This window comes from Pleurodeles waltl, chromosome 1_2, assembly GCF_031143425.1.
Source record: "Pleurodeles waltl isolate 20211129_DDA chromosome 1_2, aPleWal1.hap1.20221129, whole genome shotgun sequence".
NCBI classification, from domain to species: domain Eukaryota; kingdom Metazoa; phylum Chordata; class Amphibia; order Caudata; family Salamandridae; genus Pleurodeles; species Pleurodeles waltl.
The window spans coordinates 799,956,854-799,977,220 of NC_090437.1; the positions used below are offsets into that span (position 1 = coordinate 799,956,854).

The window sequence follows — 20,367 nt, forward strand, 5'->3', positions numbered from 1 at the left end:
AAAGAGTTTTCTGAAGCCATGTGCCTTATTTTTGGGCAGTCTGACTCTACTGGCGCGCCTTAGATCGAGCCCTTTTGGGTTCTGTGCTGGCAGCTTTGGCCTTAGCTTCGAGGGGCATCCATTCATGGATCCAAATTGACACCAGTCGTGCCACTTTGACCTTCCCCGGTGCCGGTTCCAATGTTGACGCTCCCAGCACTGCCTGTGCCCCCGGGCGGCACCGCCCCCATCCTCCTTGCTGACTCTGACACAGAGCTAAATGGGCATCCTACAATGCCGACTGCAGCGCTGTCAGGGTCCTTGCCGCCTTTGTCTGATTCTAAGCCTTATTACTATGGGGGTAGGGTACAGTGAGGAAGGGGAGGGGTAGTTGGACCCTTTAGAATATCAGCTCCAAGATAGGCTGGCATACAGATCTGGGTGAAGCCAGTGGCTTAGATACCTCCACAGATACTGCCATGCTTTCTCCCCATTTTGTGGCTACGGAGGAGGGAGCTTCATATTCAGTGGCTACGGAGGAGGGAGCTTCATATTCAGTGGTCGTCAAGAGACACAAAACTTGACAAACATATCTCTTCAAGATTGTGAATACATTGCACCATGATCTCTGGGTCATATTGGGCCTACCTTACAGGTGGCTTAAATGTATAAAAAGGGAAGGTTGTTCAACATGCCCAACTTTTCCACTTTGAAAATCTTCTACAGATCTTGGAGAAGGGAGACCTTCATATGAATTGCTGCAAGAGAATGTGATGATGCATGTCATAAGGATCAAGTTGTCTAAGTAGATGTTACTCTGAACCATGCACTGTTTTTGAAATTACATCAGTGGAATCTAAAGCCTGGTCAAACACTAAGTGACGGATGAGAGTTTGAAGGGGGAACTGTGAACTTGAAAGTGCACACCTCCCAGAGAACTGCAAAAAATGACAGAGGAAAGATTCTGACAGAGAGAGATCTTTCAGGTACAGGCACTCCATCCAATCTAGGCAGTCCATCCAAACCCCTTCTCTTAACAGATTTCATAGAAAATGGATGAACTGTATCTTGAAAGTGGTTGTAATTACACAGAATGATGGAAGTGGACATGTCTTCTTTATTCCAGCAAGAAAAATATAGCTGCTGATGCCCGAGGGGTGACAGAAAAACTCCTGAACGGCACCTTTCATCACCTCACCTTTGACCACCAGAAGTTTGCTGATAGAAAAAAACACAACTGTATCGGTTTGGATAGGAAAGTGTAAGGCTACAAGTGAACACCAGGACTGTCTCCACAACCCAGGTGTCCTGGGGTATGTAGTGGCAATTGTGGAAAACTGCCTGCCTGCTAGACTTATTTATAAAGAATATATTATGTTCACCTTGAAAACCAGAGTAGATGCTACCTATGCTTTGGAAGGAGCTTCATGAGGCCTGTCCTTCTGCACCTCTGGGATGAGAGGGGAAGGCGAAGTTGAGCTGATAGTGGACAGGTCATCCTCCAAGACGTTTGTGAATGGAAAAAACTCTTTGAGGCCTTGTGGATGAGAACAGCCAGCAGAGCATCCCCATCCTCTGCCAGCCTTCCTGAAAAGGCCTTCGCTAGAAACCTTCTTCAAACTGTCTATTGCTGAAAGAATGTGAACAAATCTGCTTAGGTCCTTCACAAGAAGCTCCCCAAAAGGGAATCCCCCACCCCTGGGTGAACTTCTCCCATAGCAATCTCAGTTAATCTGCAACAGAAGGAAGCAACAAAGCTCTGTAGAAATCACACAACCCACATTGCCGAGTGGGTTGCTGTTTGCACCTAAGTTCGCACTCCTTCGGCTGAATGGTAGATCCATCTTCTTGGTTCTAAGGGCCAGATACAAAATATTGGTGAGGGGTTATGGAAGACTGATTTTGTCTTCACAAGCTCACCAAGGCAGATCAATCCATCTTTGGAATCACATAAAGAGTGGCCATCTTTGGGTCACTGTACAAGCTAGACGCCATGTTGCCTTCCAGGGAAGGATTGTGGCGTTGTGTCTTAGTAGTATTCTGGATCTCTTTACAAGGGGCTTCCTGGGCATACCAGTGGTGACAGGGTCCACTTGATTAAGGATGAACAATGCTGTCATGGTTAAACAAGACTTGTGTATGGAGTTCTGAGTCTGTAAGCCATATGCCTCCCCCCCGTCTACCCTCAACACCCTCCCCCCACCCCCATCCACATCGTCTCATTTTATTTTACCACTGGGGCATATCAACCTATATCTCAGAGCAAAGACTTTATCCAAAACATCTGTGAAAGCCTGTTCTAGGTCAAGAAAGTGGTACACCACCAAGCTGACCCATGTAGCTGTATCTGTTCCTCTTTCCTCAAGTTCTTAAGGAAGTCCTCCGAGAAGGCTGTATTAGGCCATTCAGAGATATTGTTGTGTGGGCCCCACCTACAGGGAGTGCAGAATTATTAGGCAAGTTGTATTTTTGAGGATTAATTTTATTATTGAACAACAACCATGTTCTCAATGAACCCAAAAAACTCATTAATATCAAAGCTGAATATTTTTGGAAGTAGTTTTTAGTTTGTTTTTAGTTTTAGCTATGTTAGGGGGATATCTGTGTGTGCAGGTGACTATTACTGTGCATAATTATTAGGCAACTCAACAAAAAAAAATATATACCCATTTCAATTATTTATTATTACCAGTGAAACCAATATAACATCTCAACATTCACAAATATACATTTCTGACATTCAAAAACAAAACAAAAACAAATCAGTGACCAATATAGCCACCTTTCTTTGCAAGGACACTCAAAAGCCTGCCATCCATGGATTCTGTCAGTGTTTTGATCTGTTCACCATCAACATTGCGTGCAGCAGCAACCTCAGCCTCCCAGACACTGTTCAGAGAGGTGTAGTGTTTTCCCTCCTTGTAAATCTCACATTTGATGATGGACCACAGGTTCTCAATGGGGTTCAGATCAGGTGAACAAGGAGGCCATGTCATTAGATTTCCTTCTTTTATACCCTTTCTTGCCAGCCACGCTGTGGAGTACTTGGACGCGTGTGATGGAGCATTGTCCTGCATGAAAATCATGTTTTTCTTGAAGGATGCAGACTTCTTCCTGTACCACTGCTTGAAGAAGGTGTCTTCCAGGAACTGGCAGTAGGACTGGGAGTTGAGCTTGACTCTATCCTCAACCCGAAAAGGCCCCACAAGCTCATCTTTGATGATACCAGCCCAAACCAGTACTCCACCTCCACCTTGCTGGCGTCTGAGTCGGACTGGAGCTCTCTGCCCTTTACCAATCCAGCCACGGGCCCATCCATCTGGCCCATCAAGACTCACTCTCATTTCATCAGTCCATAAAACCTTAGAAAAATCAGTCTTGAGATATTTCTTGGCCCAGTCTTGACGTTTCAGCTTGTGTGTCTTGTTCAGTGGTGGTCGTCTTTCAGCCTTTCTTACCTTGGCCATGTCTCTGAGTATTGCACACCTTGTGCTTTTGGGCACTCCAGTGATGTTGCAGCTCTGAAATATGGCCAAACTGGTGGCAAGTGGCATCGTGGCAGCTGCACGCTTGACTTTTCTCAGTTCATGGGCAGTTATTTTGCGCCTTGGTTTTTCCACACGCTTCTTGCGACCCTGTTGACTATTTTGAATGAAACGCTTGATTGTTCGATGATCACGCTTCAGAAGCTTTGCAATTTTAAGAGTGCTGCATCCCTCTGCAAGATATCTCACTATTTTTGACTTTTCTGAGCCTGTCAAGTCCTTCTTTTGACCCATTTTGCCAAAGGAAAGGAAGTTGCCTAATAATTATGCACACCTGATATAGGGTGTTGATGTCATTAGACCACACCCCTTCTCATTACAGAGATGCACATCACCTAATATGCTTAATTGGTAGTAGGCTTTCGAGCCTATACAGCTTGGAGTAAGACAACATGCATAAAGAGGATGATGTGGTCAAAATACTCATTTGCCTAATAATTCTGCACTCCCTGTATAGTTTAAGGCTTTTCTCCCCCGTGGGGAGGGAGGGAATGGGAGCTGCTGTCAAGAATAATTAGATGAGCCCTGAGGAAAATACATAAGACAACACCTTGTGCCGCCAGGTCCCTCACTGGTCAAGGGCTATTTCACTGCAGTGTTCATATTCCTTCTAAGCGGATAAGCATTTTTAGGCTCTAGCCTGTGAAAGCATGCGCTTGCGCATCCTATCGCTTGCCAGAAGGTGTTGTAGTTATAAAAGGACTTGGAAGCCCGCCTGTTGCCTAACATTTTTTGGCTTGATTGGCACTCAATATAATATATATAACTCAAACTTTTTTTAAATATAACTCAAACTCAACCTGAAGGTATGGGAGCACTCTACATCAGCACCAGTTACATAACACGGGGACACATTCATTTTTTGTAGGCACAGGGAGATTAAGTGATTTGCCCAGAATCACAGGATGTTGAGCTGATGCCGAGACTCGAACCTGGTTCCCCTGCTCCAAAGTCGACAACTCTGGCATCCACATCCTCTTCCAGGCTTCACTTGGTGACAAGTGCCTCGATAGGTTGTATGGTTCCTTTTGTGTGTTTCTGCACACTACACCATGCAGTGACCTGACCTTAGTGGGCGTAGTGTGTCTGTATGCCTTATAGAGACATCTTTATCTTTCTCAATGGGTTTGTGGCCTCTTTATGGCTTTACCTCTATTGGCTTGCTACAGTGGACAGCACTCCCTTGTTCCTCGATATATGCACCAGTAGGAGCATGTGCCTTATTTCTTACCGAAACTCTGTGCCATGCAAAGCATCATATTTCACTGGCTGCTTAATCCTTAGCTGGTTATCTGATTAGCGGCCCCTCCTGTGATCTTCGGTAAGAGCCCGAACAAGCTCCCCAATGTAATCCAACCAGACATGCACACAGAGCAGTCGGTCTTCCGTGCCTAAAATTAATAGGGCTATTTGCAGAACAGTGCCCATTTCTCAAAGCAGGAGCCTATTTTGTTGGTAGTAGCTGCCAGGGTGTGAAAATGGACTGCAGCATAAGCCATTCAAGTGGCACCAGTAATGATAGTGTGAAAAAAGCTTTAAGTGTTTGCCAAGTGGTGGTACTTGGCATGCAACATGGTTGCGGCCATCTGAACAGCACTCGCTGGCACGGGGTGAGAATAGGTATAGTATTTACAGTGTTTACCAACAGATGCAACTGGTTCACATAGGGTTAAAAGAGGTTACAGTAGCTGCCATGCAAGTTGCTCTGCTTGGCATGGCAAGAAGGCTTTGTCTACCTTCTGGGTGACACTAGATGTGATGATGTGAAATAGGGCTTAAATGTTTCCCACAAGGGTTAGCTTGGAAAGGTGTGAACAAAAACCTTAGTGCCCATGATGATTTATTGGCCTGCCTAAATTACAGTTTTTAGAAGGACAGCCAGAGGGTATTATACTGAGCCCATGTGCGTGAGATAATATAACATGACAAATTCAAGGAGGATCATGACTGGAGGCCAGGCTCTACCACCCAATCTTCGAGGGTTCCCACCTGCTGGCTCTTCTGCTTTCTTTAAACATTCTGCTAGTTTTACCCCAAGAGTTTCTTTCTGATCAAGCACATTATGAGAGGGCATATGTGTTTTCCATCTCTCTCCCTTCTTTACTTCCCGATCCCGCCAAATGCCAGCCCCTGTGATTTGTGTTGCTCCTCCCACGCTCTTTTGTATGCTTCTCCTGCCTAACTCCGCACCTGTGTGTCTCTGTTGCTGACTTCTTTATTTGCTTCTCACTCCTACCCTTGTTGCTCTCTCCCTTGTGTGCTGCTTTTCCCCTCCACCAGATTTATTTCAATTTTACCGCCTCCCTGTTTTTAGGTCCCCATGCAGCCAGAGGTTTCATTACTTCTCTGCAAAGCTGAACTGCCCTGTAGCACAATCAGACAGTGCCTAATGGGCTGGTCTGACAGGTCAAGATGTGGGCTGTGTTTTTTAAGCAGCTCATGGGCCTGTTTAATAGCCAGGTAAGCTGTGTTTTTTTTTTAACAATACAACACATCTCTCCCTTGCACTTCCACCAACCTTGCCATCTCTCCCCCACACACCCACTGCTCTTCTCATCTCTCCTTCACCCTCCCAGCACCCCTCTCATTTCGCAATCCCACTGCCCCTCTCTTCCCTCCCTCACACTGCTTGTCTCCTCTCTGTACTGCCTGCTCACATATACTATCTTCCTATACCTCCTCAAGCTGTGCACTGGTATACCTCCTTAACCATCCCTCTGGGCACTCTTCCTACTCATCCCTCTGTCTCTCTTTCACACACTCACCCCTCTCTCACTCTCTTTCGCACTATTCCCACCTCTCTCATGTGATTGACTTCAGGTCTTCGAGTTCCTTTCCCCTATATTTCAAGGTTTCTGTCCCTCAAAGGGTGTCACCTGCGTACACAGGTGCTCCCTCTTTATGCATCTGTCGCCTGCTCTTCCCTTCTCTCTCACACACTTTCTGCTTGTTTGTCTCAAGTTCATTCACCACTTCCTGAACAAACTACCTAACCCTCTCTATCTTGCTGTCTATTGTGTGCAACTCTCACCCCTATCTAAGCACATACCACATAATTCAACTAACTAAATACACTACACACCACACAATTCCACATCTAACAATTACAATACAACCCACTTAATTCCACTCCACACCACATACATCCACTACACTCCAAACCAAAACACATAGGTAATGCAATACCTTTTGCAATGCAAATGCTTGTTTTTTAAAGCTGTCTTGTGCAGTTAACTTGTGCTTCAGCCGCACCCCACTGTGTAAACAAATGCAGGCCACTTCTCTTTTCCTGTTTGCAGTGTGCAGTGCTGCACGAGGAACATCCCCTCAATCTGATTCAGCCATCCCAATCTGCTGCTGCCCATGACCACAGTGCAATAGCATCACATCTTTTTAAAGTGAAAAAAAACAGCTCTAAATGCTGGAGGAAGAGCAAATGCATATCTTAACGTATCTCAAAACTGTACATCTAAATAAATATTATCAATATGTGGTTTGTAATCACCACAGTTTGATTAAGATAGTTTTCGTGCAGGAACGCTGAAAAGAATTTAAAAATCCTGTTGCACATGATTGTTTAAGAGAGAGTTAGATGAAGGCACTTCAAAGAACACAACAGCTGCCTGAGCCCATCAGTTATGAAGTGTCATGAAAACGCTTTCCAGGGCCCGATTTATTTTTTGCAAGACACTTACCGGCTTAGTCCTTTGGTTCCCTGTATCACCCCAGGGAGCTGATTTATTGGCCTCCTGTAGAAGACACATTTCCTTTCAGGTACATAAGGATGCCCCTCCCCAAAGTCATAAATGCCACCTTTGTATTTCCTGGCCTGACCTTTGATGCAATATGTGGAACACAGTAGCCAAAAAAAAAGCAAACTGATAAACTAGGCCTTTTTGTCAAAGCCCTGCAAAAATTTGCCTGTTGCTGTGATTTTACAGACAACCTTGGAGAGAAGTGGGGAGCATGCCAAGAGCATAGAGGTGGGGGAGAGATTAACCAAACACATTAACTCCCATGGAATGCTCAAAGAAAAATAATCAAGCATTTGTAATGCAATGGGTCTTGCGCTTTTGCTAGAGTTAGAGCTATTAGCATTGTAAATTCCTAACTGGACTTTTCCTGCCACTCAAATTGAAAATGAAAAGTAGAACAGTTGACAAAAGCGAGCTGATTCAAAGCACCATGGCTTCCATGACCATGAGTGCGAAGGAGAGACACAAAAAGAAAAAGTTCACTCGCAGTCAAACGTATCCACAATCGTGCAATTATCCATGTAACAAGTGGAGTCTTTCAGTAATGAAACTGCCCAAAGAAGGGACGAACGTAAAGCATTTACCACTGATGATAAAGGATTTTTGAAAGGCAAGCCCACAAACAAGTGAAAGTGATGGGCGTGGTTAAAAACCCACAATACTTACAACAGGTCAGAGTGGTTGCACGCTCAACCTAAAAAAGTAGCTCCCCAACATGAGCTGTTGGAAGGGCACAATCCAGTCAAAAGTATGGTAAAGAAGCTGTGCTCAAGGGGATGAAGGTACACAAGAAGAGGAAGAAAAGCGAAGGAAATCCATAAAAGAAGTAAGCAAACGAGTGACAAGAAAGCCAACCAGTGGCAGGCAATGAGCTGGCCCAAAGCTCACTGTCGGCATTGCTTTTGTCCACAATATGTCTACAAGCTTTCTGTAGACAAGATCTAAACAAGATAGCTAACTTGGGATGGGAAAGATCTACATAAAAAGGGTTATGTGAATGGCAGCTTTTCAATTTTGTGTAGATATTTCTCTGTGTACCCTTAGCCCTAACAGTACAGACTATTAAAGTATAAAAGCAGCGGGCGAGTCTCCAAATACACATGAACAAGCATACATATTTTAAATAAATACAATGAAAATAAGGTGCCTCTCGAAGCAGTAAACAAAGGGAACTTTCTAAACAAGTACTCATTGTTCAAAAGAGCCATGAATGCAAATTGGTTTTACTTAAAATTTCTTGTTCTGTTGAAGTGTTGTATCATTGTGTTATCTCTGTTGTTGATGGATCTAGTAAGAAATGTTACTTAGCGTTTGCAGTTTGAGTGGTCTAGATCTAGACATGAAATTTGGCATGATAGTGCACAAAGACTGTTGAATGCGAGTACGATATGCATACATCTTGGGAGGGCATTTGTAGTGAATGGTCCACCAGTCTCGACGAATATTTCCAGTATCTCGTGCATTCCATCCCCCTGAAGAGAAAATTATGCATTTGAAGCCATGTGACAGTATTACTGCTCTAATAGCAAAACACTTTGTTATGTAGTTGATCTAGAAAGACCTAAGAAACAGAGCTTATTGAGGATTCTGATAGCCCCCTTGCTGTTATTGAGATGAATCAATATCGCAAGCCCAGTACAAATAGCAGTTGTCATGCGGTAGAATATGATGATGCGCAGCATTGTCACTTTTTCTAAAATTTCACAAGTATTTCATGCCTCCTTTCAGCAGTAACTGTACTAACCAATATAACATGCTTCAGCAACTCGTTCGATTTTCTTTCTGCTTTTTCTGTATTACTGTCTTGGTAGGGCTGCAGTTTTCGCCACTTTTTGATGTCTCACATCCTTTTTTTTTAATTTTGCATCTACAGATTTGATTTCTATCGGCACTTTGAATGAGCACCTCTCTTGAACACAGTTCATGTTAACTGTCAGAGAATGATCCTTGGGCTTAGTTTACCCTCTGTGTGATATTGACTGTTTTGAATAAAACCACTGCAAATTCTGAGTTTGAGGTGTAGTAGGGCAACAAAAAATAAGAATTGTTGAATTTGGGAGATCCCAAGTAAAAGTGGTAAAAAAAAACATGGGAGGTAATTTGGGTCATTTGTCGATTGTAGTAGATGGCTATAGACTTTCCTGTAACACGTAGCCATTTCTGAGGGGGTACTTGCATTAAATTCTGTCATGCTCCTACCCCTAGTTGAAGTACATTGGATACAATGTATTTTAAGAAGGAGTTAATAAACCGACAAACTGTAGAGCTCAAAAGAGGGTCTTCTATTGGCAGATACACAGCTTTATTTTTGTTGGCAGGATTTTGCTTGGTTTTGTTTTAAAATAGGCTCAATATCACTCCGTACCTACACTAATCACGTAGTTTTTTTCAAGCCTTGCCACCTTGCTTTTTTGTTAGCATATATATGTATCAAAAAGCAACTCTAATCAAGATTAGAAAAGCTTTTGGCATGTACCTGCTTTGATATTATTACACACTTGTTACTTACGGTGGTTTGTGCTTTGAAAAGCACTATGATGGCACTGTTTTATGCACAAGAAATTATAGTCCGTTTTTATCGTCTCTGTTTACTAACAAAATACTGCACTTCTTATGTTTTAACATTTATCAACTGGTTTACCCCCTTAGGCGCCTCCTTGGCATTATATCAAAAAAAGATATCCTCCGTCATATGGCCCAGATGGCAAACCACGACCCAGAGTCCATAATGTTCAGCTGAGCGCCATTGCTGAGGAGAGGGAGGAGTCGGAAGAGGAAGTTCACTTGTTAATGAGGATAGTACAGTAGCCGGACAACGTCTTCTGACCGTTGAAAAACAAGCCAAGGTTTGGCGGCTCTTTGCACAATCGTGTTGCACTACCGCAGCAGCTACTGGGGAGGAAAAGTGATGTACTTTTCGTATTTATTGTGGGGTTGCCAGTCCTGCCCTTCACTAGATGCGATACACAATTATGGTGCATTGATGAGAGATGGGGCCGGCCTGTGCCTGAAGAGCTTTCAAAAGACACAGTTGTTCTGGCTTTCCACTGGAATTACGCAGTGTGGAGCCATCTTGAAGAGCCTGCCTGATGCCACCTTTGGTATTCCTGCAAAATTGACATATGTTTATTTATAACATTGTGCAGGTTATCTGTGTAACATTATTACCTTTCAACATTCCAGATGGGCTCATAAGTTGTGCTTTCTCTCTCTCTCCTGAGTCACATTGAAACTTCTTTATGGTGTATTTCTGAGATTTGGAGATTTTCCTGTCTTCTCTTTTGTTCTTGGTTGCTACAACAAAAAGAGGCATAGTTTGACAACGTCTGCAAGAAACAAACTGCCTTATGCATACATTCATCTTTCTGCTGCAACCAATTTCATCCTTCCAGGTACTAATACATGCTTCCAGCGAAAAAAATCCAATATGCTGAATTCATTTTACAGAATACCACTGATGACAAATTCGTACGACAGTTAAAAAATTAGTCCATTTTAAAAATAAATATAAATTAAGAGCCTTAGTAGAGTACAATAATTTGCATATTCCAGAAATCCTCTTACTACCAAACCTGTATGTACAATATAACTGCACAGGATGAATCCAGCGAAGCAAAAGCAAATATATTTTTGAAATTTTTGTCACCCTTCTGTCTCACATATTTTTTATCTTGTGGCTCTGCGTGTTGCACTGTTGATTTCTAGTGAGGTTGTTTCACTTTTATACTTCTTTCTGAGATGCTATTGTGCCAAAATACTCTGCCATGCCTCGTAACCTCCTCTTCCATCAACAACTTTCCACAATGCTTACTTTATTATTCTGCACTTCTGTGGTTTGTTTCTCATACTAATTTCCGAACTGTGTCCGGATCACAGCACTCATGTATGCCCTGAAGGTGTTAATTAATAACATTGGTAGCTTCAAGTAAATTAAAGCCACGCAGCTTAGTGCATTATAAAATTGGAGGTCTGCTGTATAGCAAGCAACTGACATGTTGACTACACTGGCGAACAGTCATCATCCATTTGCAATACAAATCCTATCAGAATACACATTCATCATCACTCCCCACGGATTCAACAGTGCTGACATCGAACAAAGGCAAGAGGATGATGAGTTCATGTTGAGTGAGGTTAAATGCCTTACTCGATTTTTGGGCAGGATGAAGATTAGAAACGTCCATTTGATGCTTTTGCCAGTGGTGGTTAATTCGTTTCAGTTTTGTTTTGATCTATATCTGGTAAACATTGGTTTCTGAACAGCAATTTTGAGTCTTAATATTTTCCATGTGTTTGGCAGGGCAGATTTATGGATCTACTTTAAGGGTTTGCTCTTAGGTCTTGGTTTCTTTGTGCTGGAATTAGGTAATTTGGTGTGGGTACCATTCGAGTATGCCTCTTATTGACTTGGCTATAAGAAAATATAATTTAGTTGCTTTTTCCCCCACAGTGGGAATCCTGCATCCTTTAGAAACTCCTTCACCACATAAACTTTCTCCAGTCTATAGGTTACCAGTGTGATTTCATAGAGACACAGTCTTTCCATACTTATCAAATACTGTTGCAGTGTTTTTCCCTTATTTACAGAATTGACAAATTGTGACGTTTTCTTCACTCACTCCACTGTCAGTCTTTTTCTCCAAAAATCTCAGAAGTACACCTTGCAGTAATGTGTTCTTTGAAGCAGCAGTTTCTCATATTGAGACACTGCGGAACAAAGGGGCTCTTGGGTGCCTCGAAATGGGATGTTTATATGTTGGGGGGAGAGTACGGGGCATTGTAGGCAAACTGTATGAACGCTCAAAAATCAAATGGCGTGAGATCCATGTTTAAAACTGAGTTAGCAGTTTGAATCTCAAAAAGACTTGTTTTGATCTTTTTTATTGTTTTGCTTTGGATTGTTCCAGTTTTTGCATTTTATGTTGTCATAACATGGCGTAATACAGACTTGTTTTACAGCTATCTGTGAATGAAAACACTATGATGCACTTCCGTTTTCTGCTGGTTTATACAGACTACTAGTGAGCTCAAATAATGTGAATAAATCCTTAAACTCATTGAATCCGTGTTATACTAACTGCATGCTAAAATCCATTCATCATCTTGTTATTTTGTGAAAACTACAGTTTCATTTCTTCTACAAACAAAAAAAATAATGCAACTGTTGGCACTGACAAAATATATTTCAGATCTTGCACTAAATGTTAACTTTTTCCCTAGGCCATTAAAGATCGTATTTCTATTTTTGAAGAATTTAAAATGATACAAATAGAAATCAGTTTATCATCTCATTCTTTAATCTGTGGTGTGTTATGTAGAGACTTTACAAATCCCACAGATACAGCCAATGAATTGGCAGTTTACTTGAGAGAAAAAAATAATCACTGGAATACCTGGATGGTGCCCTATCTACTTATATCCTGTTTTAGATATGGACTACTAATTATCATGAGAACAATCTATTATGCTAATCATCTGGTACCACACACGAAAAGTATCCTAAACATGTAAAACCTATAGTTAGAACTTTACATTAATTATGTATTTGGGGGCCATGATCCAGAGCCTGGGGCATTCTTTAGGCAAATCAAAAAAAACTGCTAATTTTCCTTACAGGGTTTTATGTTCTTTAGCGGTCATGGTTCTTAATTCAGTATCAAGAACCATTGTAATTAGAAAATGTTTATTCTGTCTGCACCACTATGTGTGATAATATGCCAGAAACAAATAAGTATACAATTGGACAATCCTTTGTTTTTACCCCATGCATAATTGTACAGAAGACCATAATGAAACAAATAGAACAGTGTTGTCACATTAAGCCACAATGATGCCTAATGTGCTTTCCTGCTTGACATGTAAGACATGTTGTCTGGTGTTGTATAATAGATCCCGGACAAAATGCTGTACACTGTACGTTCATCTGAAGCGTTCTGGTGTGCCTAAAATGTACCTGTTCAAAAGAATAAACAAATATTTGCAGATGTGGCAGGAGGACCCAGTGGGTATCTTTTTGTTTATTAAAAAACTGTTGGTTTCTCAAACATGCATAGTTTGTTAATCTGTGGATGTTGGATAGAGCTGTATTTAATATTGATATATTTTTTAATTTATTCTAGGATGCTAGAGCTACAATTGTTACAGACAAACATTCTTATCACTGTAATGATCGAAGTATAAAAAAAAGATATAAAACTTAATGTATTAAGAAGGTCTGTTTGCCTCTTTAATCACCGTTTTAGTAGATCTAATTAAAATTTACATTGTATTTATTTTCTGAAAGTTAGGTTTTATGTAGCCAATGTTGTCATATCCCCTATCATTTGGTGTCTCGCTCATGCCTCTGCACAACCCAAATATTTTTCTTTCAGCATTCTTTTTACTCTTCCATGGATTTAAGCCTTCTGACTACTTATCACATTCAAGGTAAGTATGGCCACAGGACTCTGTATGCCAACACCGTTTCCAGCCGACCCCAATATGGTTCCAGAAAAAGACCTTTAGAATCTGCTGTATTATTTTGGAAGTTTTCAGTTCATAATGGGATGTACACAAAAATGTTTTATATATGTTCCTTGTAAAAAATTAGGGCCTGATTTAGATCTTGTTGGTGTTACCGCCAAGCCGTGTCAGCAGCAGGCCCGAGAAGACCATCAAGGCTGGGGTGTTCTGCCTGCTGTAATTAGATGTTACAGTTTTGCGGACGGTGTACGAGAGGCAGTTTGCTGATGGTGGCAGGACTCAGTGGACTTCATACGATGGCAACAACTATGGAAGGGACGTAAGTCACACACACACTGGCCCTCATTCTGACCTTGGCGGGCGGCGGAGGCCGCCCGCCAAAGTCCCGCCGTCAGGTTACCGTTCCGCGGTCGAAAGACCGCGGCGGTAATTCTGACTTTCCCGCTGGGCTGGCGGGCGGTCGCCTTCAGGCCGCCCGCCAGCCCAGCGGGAAAGAGGCTTCCACGATGAAGCCGGCTCGGAATCGAGCCGGCGGAGTGGAAGCTGTGCGACGGGTGCAGTTGCACCCGTCGCGTATTTCACTGTCTGCGCAGCAGACAGTGAAATACATTTAGGGGCCCTCTTACGGGGGCCCCTGCAATGCCCATGCCAGTGGCATGGGCACTGCAGGGGCCCTCTTACGGGGGCCCCTGCAATGCCCATGCCAGTGGCATGGGCACTGCAGGGGCCCCCAGGGGCCCCGCGACCCCCCCTACCGCCATCCGGATCCCGGCGGTCGGACCGCCGGGATCTGGATGGCGGTAGGGGGGGTCGGAATCCCCTCGGCGGCGCAGCAAGCTGCGCCGCCTTGGAGGATTCAATGGGGCGGCGGTACACTGGCGGGAGCCCGCCAGTGTTGCCGGTCCGACCGCGGCTTTACCGCCGCGGTCGGAATCCCCATTGGAGCACCGCCGGCCTGTCGGCGGTGCTCCCGCGGTCCTCCGCCCTGGCGGTCTTTGACCGCCAGGGTCAGAATGACCGCCACTGTCTCTTAGCCAAAGGTGCACCCCAACACTACACAACCCATACACACATTTACCCATTGCTAGTCCAACACAACACAATCATTACATGCCGAAAACACACATTGACACACATCCATGACACTGCACCCACACAACCACAACAAACAACACAATTACACACACAGCTATACAAACACACCCACCTGCACCTTACCGTGCAGATTGCATACACACATACAGAAACTCATCTCAAACAGTTTTCAGCACAATATGACAAGTACATGTCCCCTGGCAATGTGCACACATGGACACACTTGACAGGTGTGAATGTACCATCATTGTGGTACCAGCGTTAATTTTTCAATGAATACTGGCACCATAATTACAGTTGCACATGTGTGTGATATGTGTTGTGTACCCATGTGGACCCCCTTGTTGGACCCACTATTGTTTCTGACATATGCATGTCACAGTGATTAAAAAAAAAATACTGTGACATGTATATGTCTCCAGTGATCCCCATCTCTCACGCAGTGCCCACCCAATGTACCATGGCAATGCAGCATCCCCACATTATAGTCTGTTTATGGGGGGGGTTGTATTTTGTCTGTGAGTCGGTGACAGCAGCGGGGGCAGGTGTTGTCTGTCCGGTTGGAGCCAGTTGAAGATGGGGGAGGGGGAGGAGTGGTAAAAAGGTGAGTTTTTACCCCCTTCCAACCTGCCAGCTAAGGAGTGGCAATTAGACTGACAATTTTTCCTTAGCATTAAGGCACATCTAAATCTGCACAGCTGGAAGTGCTGCAGTCCTGCCAGCATGCCATTTTCCTTTTACCGCTGTACACGCGGCCGATATTTCTTGGCAGAGACGGTGGTTTGAATGCAGTATTTCTAAATACAGCAAGCGGACCGTGGCAGCAGCAGTCAGGTTTACAGTTGAAAAGTCGACGGCTGGACAGTTACCCCCAACATCTAAATCTAGCCCTTCGTTGTAACACAGCTTGAACATTGATGCACTTTCAGGCGGTCATCATTATGATGATTAGATAAGCAATTTGGAAGGTAAACTTATTTTCTCTTTAAAGAATAGTTCAAGTGGTTAAACAAAGTAATAAGTCAACCTTCCTACTGTAAGAGATCTATTGTTTCCACAGCCTCTCTTTCTGCCTTTACAATATTTTGATTTTGTCAGTAAACTCAATTCTCATCCAGGAGTCTTTTCACACTGACTTGCTTGTTTTGGCAAAAATATGGGATCATGACCCTATCAGCCATATGTCTCTTGATACATTTTACTGAATAGTAAAGTGGGATACCTTTCATCAAACTAAAAGCTGGCGTGGTTTGCATAATGTTACAGGTGGCTGTGCCCCTGAAGTCTCTCTCCAGTAATATCAATTCCGCCCTGTGTGACCAGGAATTACATTGCCCCTGCACCATCCTCGCCTCCCTGGTAGTGTCACTTCCAGCCCACGTGACCAGGAAGTGAAGTCACCTGTGACCTCTGCCCCTCCCGGTAGTGATGCCACTTTCTGCTCATGTGACCAGGAAGTGACATCCTCATGGCCCCTAATCCAGTAGTCCCTCTGACATCACCTAACCCCCCTGACCTGGAAGCGATATCACTGAAACCCCATCATGCCATGCATTGCAAAGAGGCTGGCATAAATGGTGACCATCAAGGTTACAAAAGTCCCTAGCTATGATCTTTAACATTAAACTAGAATGTGATGCTTAGAAAAGGATAGAGGTAGTGGCCCCCAGTATTACAGTCCAGAAGCTCACTAACTTTCAAACCCCACCCGCTCCTTTTTAACCGCACCCCACCATGTAAAGTGTAGAATTTACTGGAACTAGTGTTTTTAATAAAAGGATTTCAGTGGCCAAAGTTGCACCGGCCATGCATGCTGATGGATATGTCTAACTGCATATTCTTCTCTTTAAAATATCCCCCATGTGCCACATCTGAACCCCGAAGAATATTGTAGCATTCCTCACACGTGCCACTAGAGATGTGTGACTCTTAGCTGACTCTACACGCCTCTGAAAGTGATGGAGCAGAGCCCCCTATTAAAGCACCACCCTTGTTCGCTGACATAAGTTTTTCTTTCAGTGCCTTCTGGTGAATATCTAGAGCTTGGGCCCTGAATTTGTCAGTTTTCTGACTACTTCTAAACATATCCTTTGCCTACTAGGGAATGATGTCCCCACCTAAAATGATGGATTTCAAGGTGTAGTGTAAAAGCATGAAGCAGATGTCAGTCAAGGCCCCGCACAAAGTGTACCTTCTGTGCCTGGACTGCAAACACAACTCTTGACACAACTATCAGTCATGTGAGAAGTGTGTCCTATTTTACTCTGTTGGATTTGGCCGGTCTGCAGGGTTATCCACACCCTTTTTGCCTTTGCTCTTCTGTTTTCTAAGCCCAGTTCTGTTGGCCTTAAGGCCTCTATGCACGTTACCAGTGCTAAAGTGCTTGTTCTCTTGCCCCAAAAAATATTGAAATTGTCTTACACCGAATTGCCACATTTAATTTATGTGATAGGCCCCGGTAAAGTGGTAGTACATGTACCTGGGTCCTGTAAATTAAGTGCTCCAAGTGGGCCTGCAGCACTTATTGTGCCATCCACTTAAGTGACCCTTTAAAAATGTTTAAGGCCTGCCATTGCAGCCTATATGTGCAGATATAACTGCCATTTTGACCTGGCAAACTGTAACTTATGCCAGGTCTAAACCTTCCATTTTAATGCATATACAGGCCCTATATAGCCCAGCGGGCAGGTGCAGTGTATTAAAAAGTTGGATATGTGGTTTTGACTTTCACATGTCCTAGTATTGAAAATGTCCTAAATCATTTTTTCACTATTTCACGGCCTACCTCTCCCATAGGAGAGCATTGGGTTAACTTATTACGTTTAATATGTTATACTTTTCAATTGGGAGCAGATAGGAATATATAGTTCGGTGTCTAAAGAATTGGCATTTTAAACACTCTTCAATAGTAAAGTCAGAATTGTAATCCCTATTCTGCTTGATATTTCAATGGAGCATCAGAGTGGTGCGCCTTCTGACGGAGGCGAGGACACTGATGCATCCCCTCTGACCAGGGCTTGGAGGATGAGGACCACATAAAATGGTTCTTAGACCGCTGTGAGTGGACAATCGTTCCCTTGATACAGGGAGCAATTGGTGGCCCCCAAAGAGGCAGCAGAACTACAACAAGCAGTTAAATCCATGACAAATGGCAAAACACCAGGGCTAAATGGGCTGCCATTGGAATTCTACAAGGAATTTTCTGCACCACTTCAGGACTACATGCTGACCCTGTTCAACTCCTTGACTCAGAGTACAGGACTGATGCCAACCATGTGTGAGGTAGAGATAATGCTCATTCCCAAACTGGGCAAGGATCCAGCATAATCTGCATCATACAGGACACTCCGTCTCCTGAATGTAGATGCCAAAATCTATACCGAGATCCTAGCCGTGCACCTACACTGCCTTCTTCTGGGTCTACTGCATCCAGATCAGGTGGGGTTTATCTGACATAGACAAGTGACAGACAACATGTGCCGCCTCGCCCATCTTGTTTAATAGGCTTACAAACATCAAATCCCAGCTCGAATTTTCTTGCTTGACACACAGAAACCTTTGAGTCAGCTGGTCCATGTTGATGAAGGTCCTCGGCAAGCTCCAGTTTGGGCAGGGTATAATCGAGAAAATGACGGCAGTGTACTCCAGTCCCAAAGCTACCATTAGAATCAGTGGGCAGCACACAAGGCCCATCTCTCTGGCAAGGGGACAAGGTAGGACTGCCCACCCGGTACTCCTCCACTTTGCTCTGGGAGTCAAACCTCTTTCTCTTGAAATCAACAAGAAACCTCAATCTCTGGTATTGCATTTGGAGGCTGTAACTACAAATCTCTGCGGATTATGTTCTTTTCACCGTAACCAATCTCTCCAGCTCCCTCCCTGTGCTCCTTTCATCTTGGAGGAGCTTGAGGCAGTGTTGGCTTTAAAGTTAGCACAGGGAAGTCACTCATCCTCAATATTGCGGTGCCGCAGGCAGAGATTCCCTCCCTTCAGGAGGCAACTCCATTTTGATGGGCCAAAACTTCCATAAAATACCTAGGGCTTAATATCATCCTGCACTTGGAGGGGTGGATCAAAGCTAACTGACTCCCACTCTGCAAGAGCCTACTTGGGGACTTGATGTGCTGGCTCCCCCTATACCTCTCCTGGCTAGGATGCATTAATGTAATTAAAATAAATGTGCTACCCAGGTTATTGTACCTATTTTGATCACTTTGAACCCCGTTCCTGTACAGGCTATAATGCAGCAGAAGAATATTATTCACACTTATCTGGGCTGGAAGCACACCAAGAATATCCAATAAAGCTCTTATACTCCCTACAGACTGGGGAAGATTAGCTTGCTCCAATTTACTGGAATAAATACTACTGGGTAGCCCACATCCACTTACTTTTGTAATGGGTGGTGCGGAGCGAAACGCTGACTTCACTTGATCAGGGCAGTAGCCTGCCACACTTCATGTGACCTAGCCTGGCTGCGTGAGCATTTGCGGCCCAAAAGTGCATATATTGCTACCCCTGCTAAGACAGTTGTAGATATATGGGACCATATTGAGGTCAGAAAAGGGCACTCCACCTTTCCCTCCCCGAATACACCTATCGCCAGGAACCCTGACTTTATGCCAGCACTGACCCCTACAGCATTTCCAAAATGGGAGAAAGATTGACTGCAGAATCCTGCAAGATCCATTTGAAGGACACTATAAAATCATTTTAACAATGTAAGAGGGGCCTCAAGGTATCAGAGGTAACGCATTTCCAATACTGCCAACTCAAGACACTGGGCCATACACCCCTCCAATTTAGAAGCAGTCACCAGAATGCTAATGTGTTTCAAGTGGTTGATTAGAGCATTCATTAGTACAAAGGGACTGATATCAAAGACATACCATGCCTTACAGGATTCCAAACGTCAAATGGCTCTCACGTACCAACAATGGTGGCCAGCAGGTTTGGGGATGGACTTGACATCAAAAGATGTGGGACTTGTATAGCTGGGCACACCCAAAACATCCCATAGCATCCCAGAGAGAGAGTTGGCATATAAAATGAGGTACCAATGGTACCACACCTCTTCTAGACTCTGCTGCATCTACCCCTCTCCTACTGACGTATGTTGGAGATGCAACCAGGCACAGAGCAATTTTAGACATTTCTGGTGGGATTTCGTGCTCATACATATCTATTAGAAGGGAAGTTTGGGCCACATCAGGGAACTTTAGGCTATCCCTTCCCAGTGTGCCAGGCCGCCCTCCTTTTGGGTGAGTGGTGGATGAACAGGAGGGTATGACTAGCTCCGAATGGCTGATTGTGAGACACATGGCTGGGGCAGCTAAGCAACTGATTGAATTGCATTGGAAAAAGACACAACTTCTTCCTACTGCACAGTGGTTCCACAGAATGTGGCAAGTGCTCATATTGGAGTGCGTCACGCACACCCTGACCAACTCCTAAAAATAAATTTGCCTACCTCTGGCAAACGCTCATCAATTATATAATGCGGCTTGATCATAAGCACTTCAATCCACAAA

General features: G+C 43.8%; 1 protein-coding gene across 8 annotated transcripts in view; it reads left to right on the plus strand.

Moving 5' to 3' along the window:
• The window catches only part of CLCN3 (chloride voltage-gated channel 3), a 517,267-nt gene extending 503,993 nt beyond the window's left edge, over window positions 1-13,274 (plus strand). For all 8 annotated transcript variants that reach the window (XR_011205536.1, XR_011205538.1, XM_069244222.1 and 5 more), the window contains one exon: window positions 9,929-13,274. Coding sequence is in view for 6 of the 8 variants with exons in the window: in XM_069244205.1 (XP_069100306.1) it covers window positions 9,929-10,087 (159 nt within the window). In the remaining 2 variants the exon portion in view is untranslated. The remainder of the gene's footprint in view (window positions 1-9,928) is intronic.
• The last annotated feature ends 7,093 nt before the right edge of the window (window positions 13,275-20,367 follow it).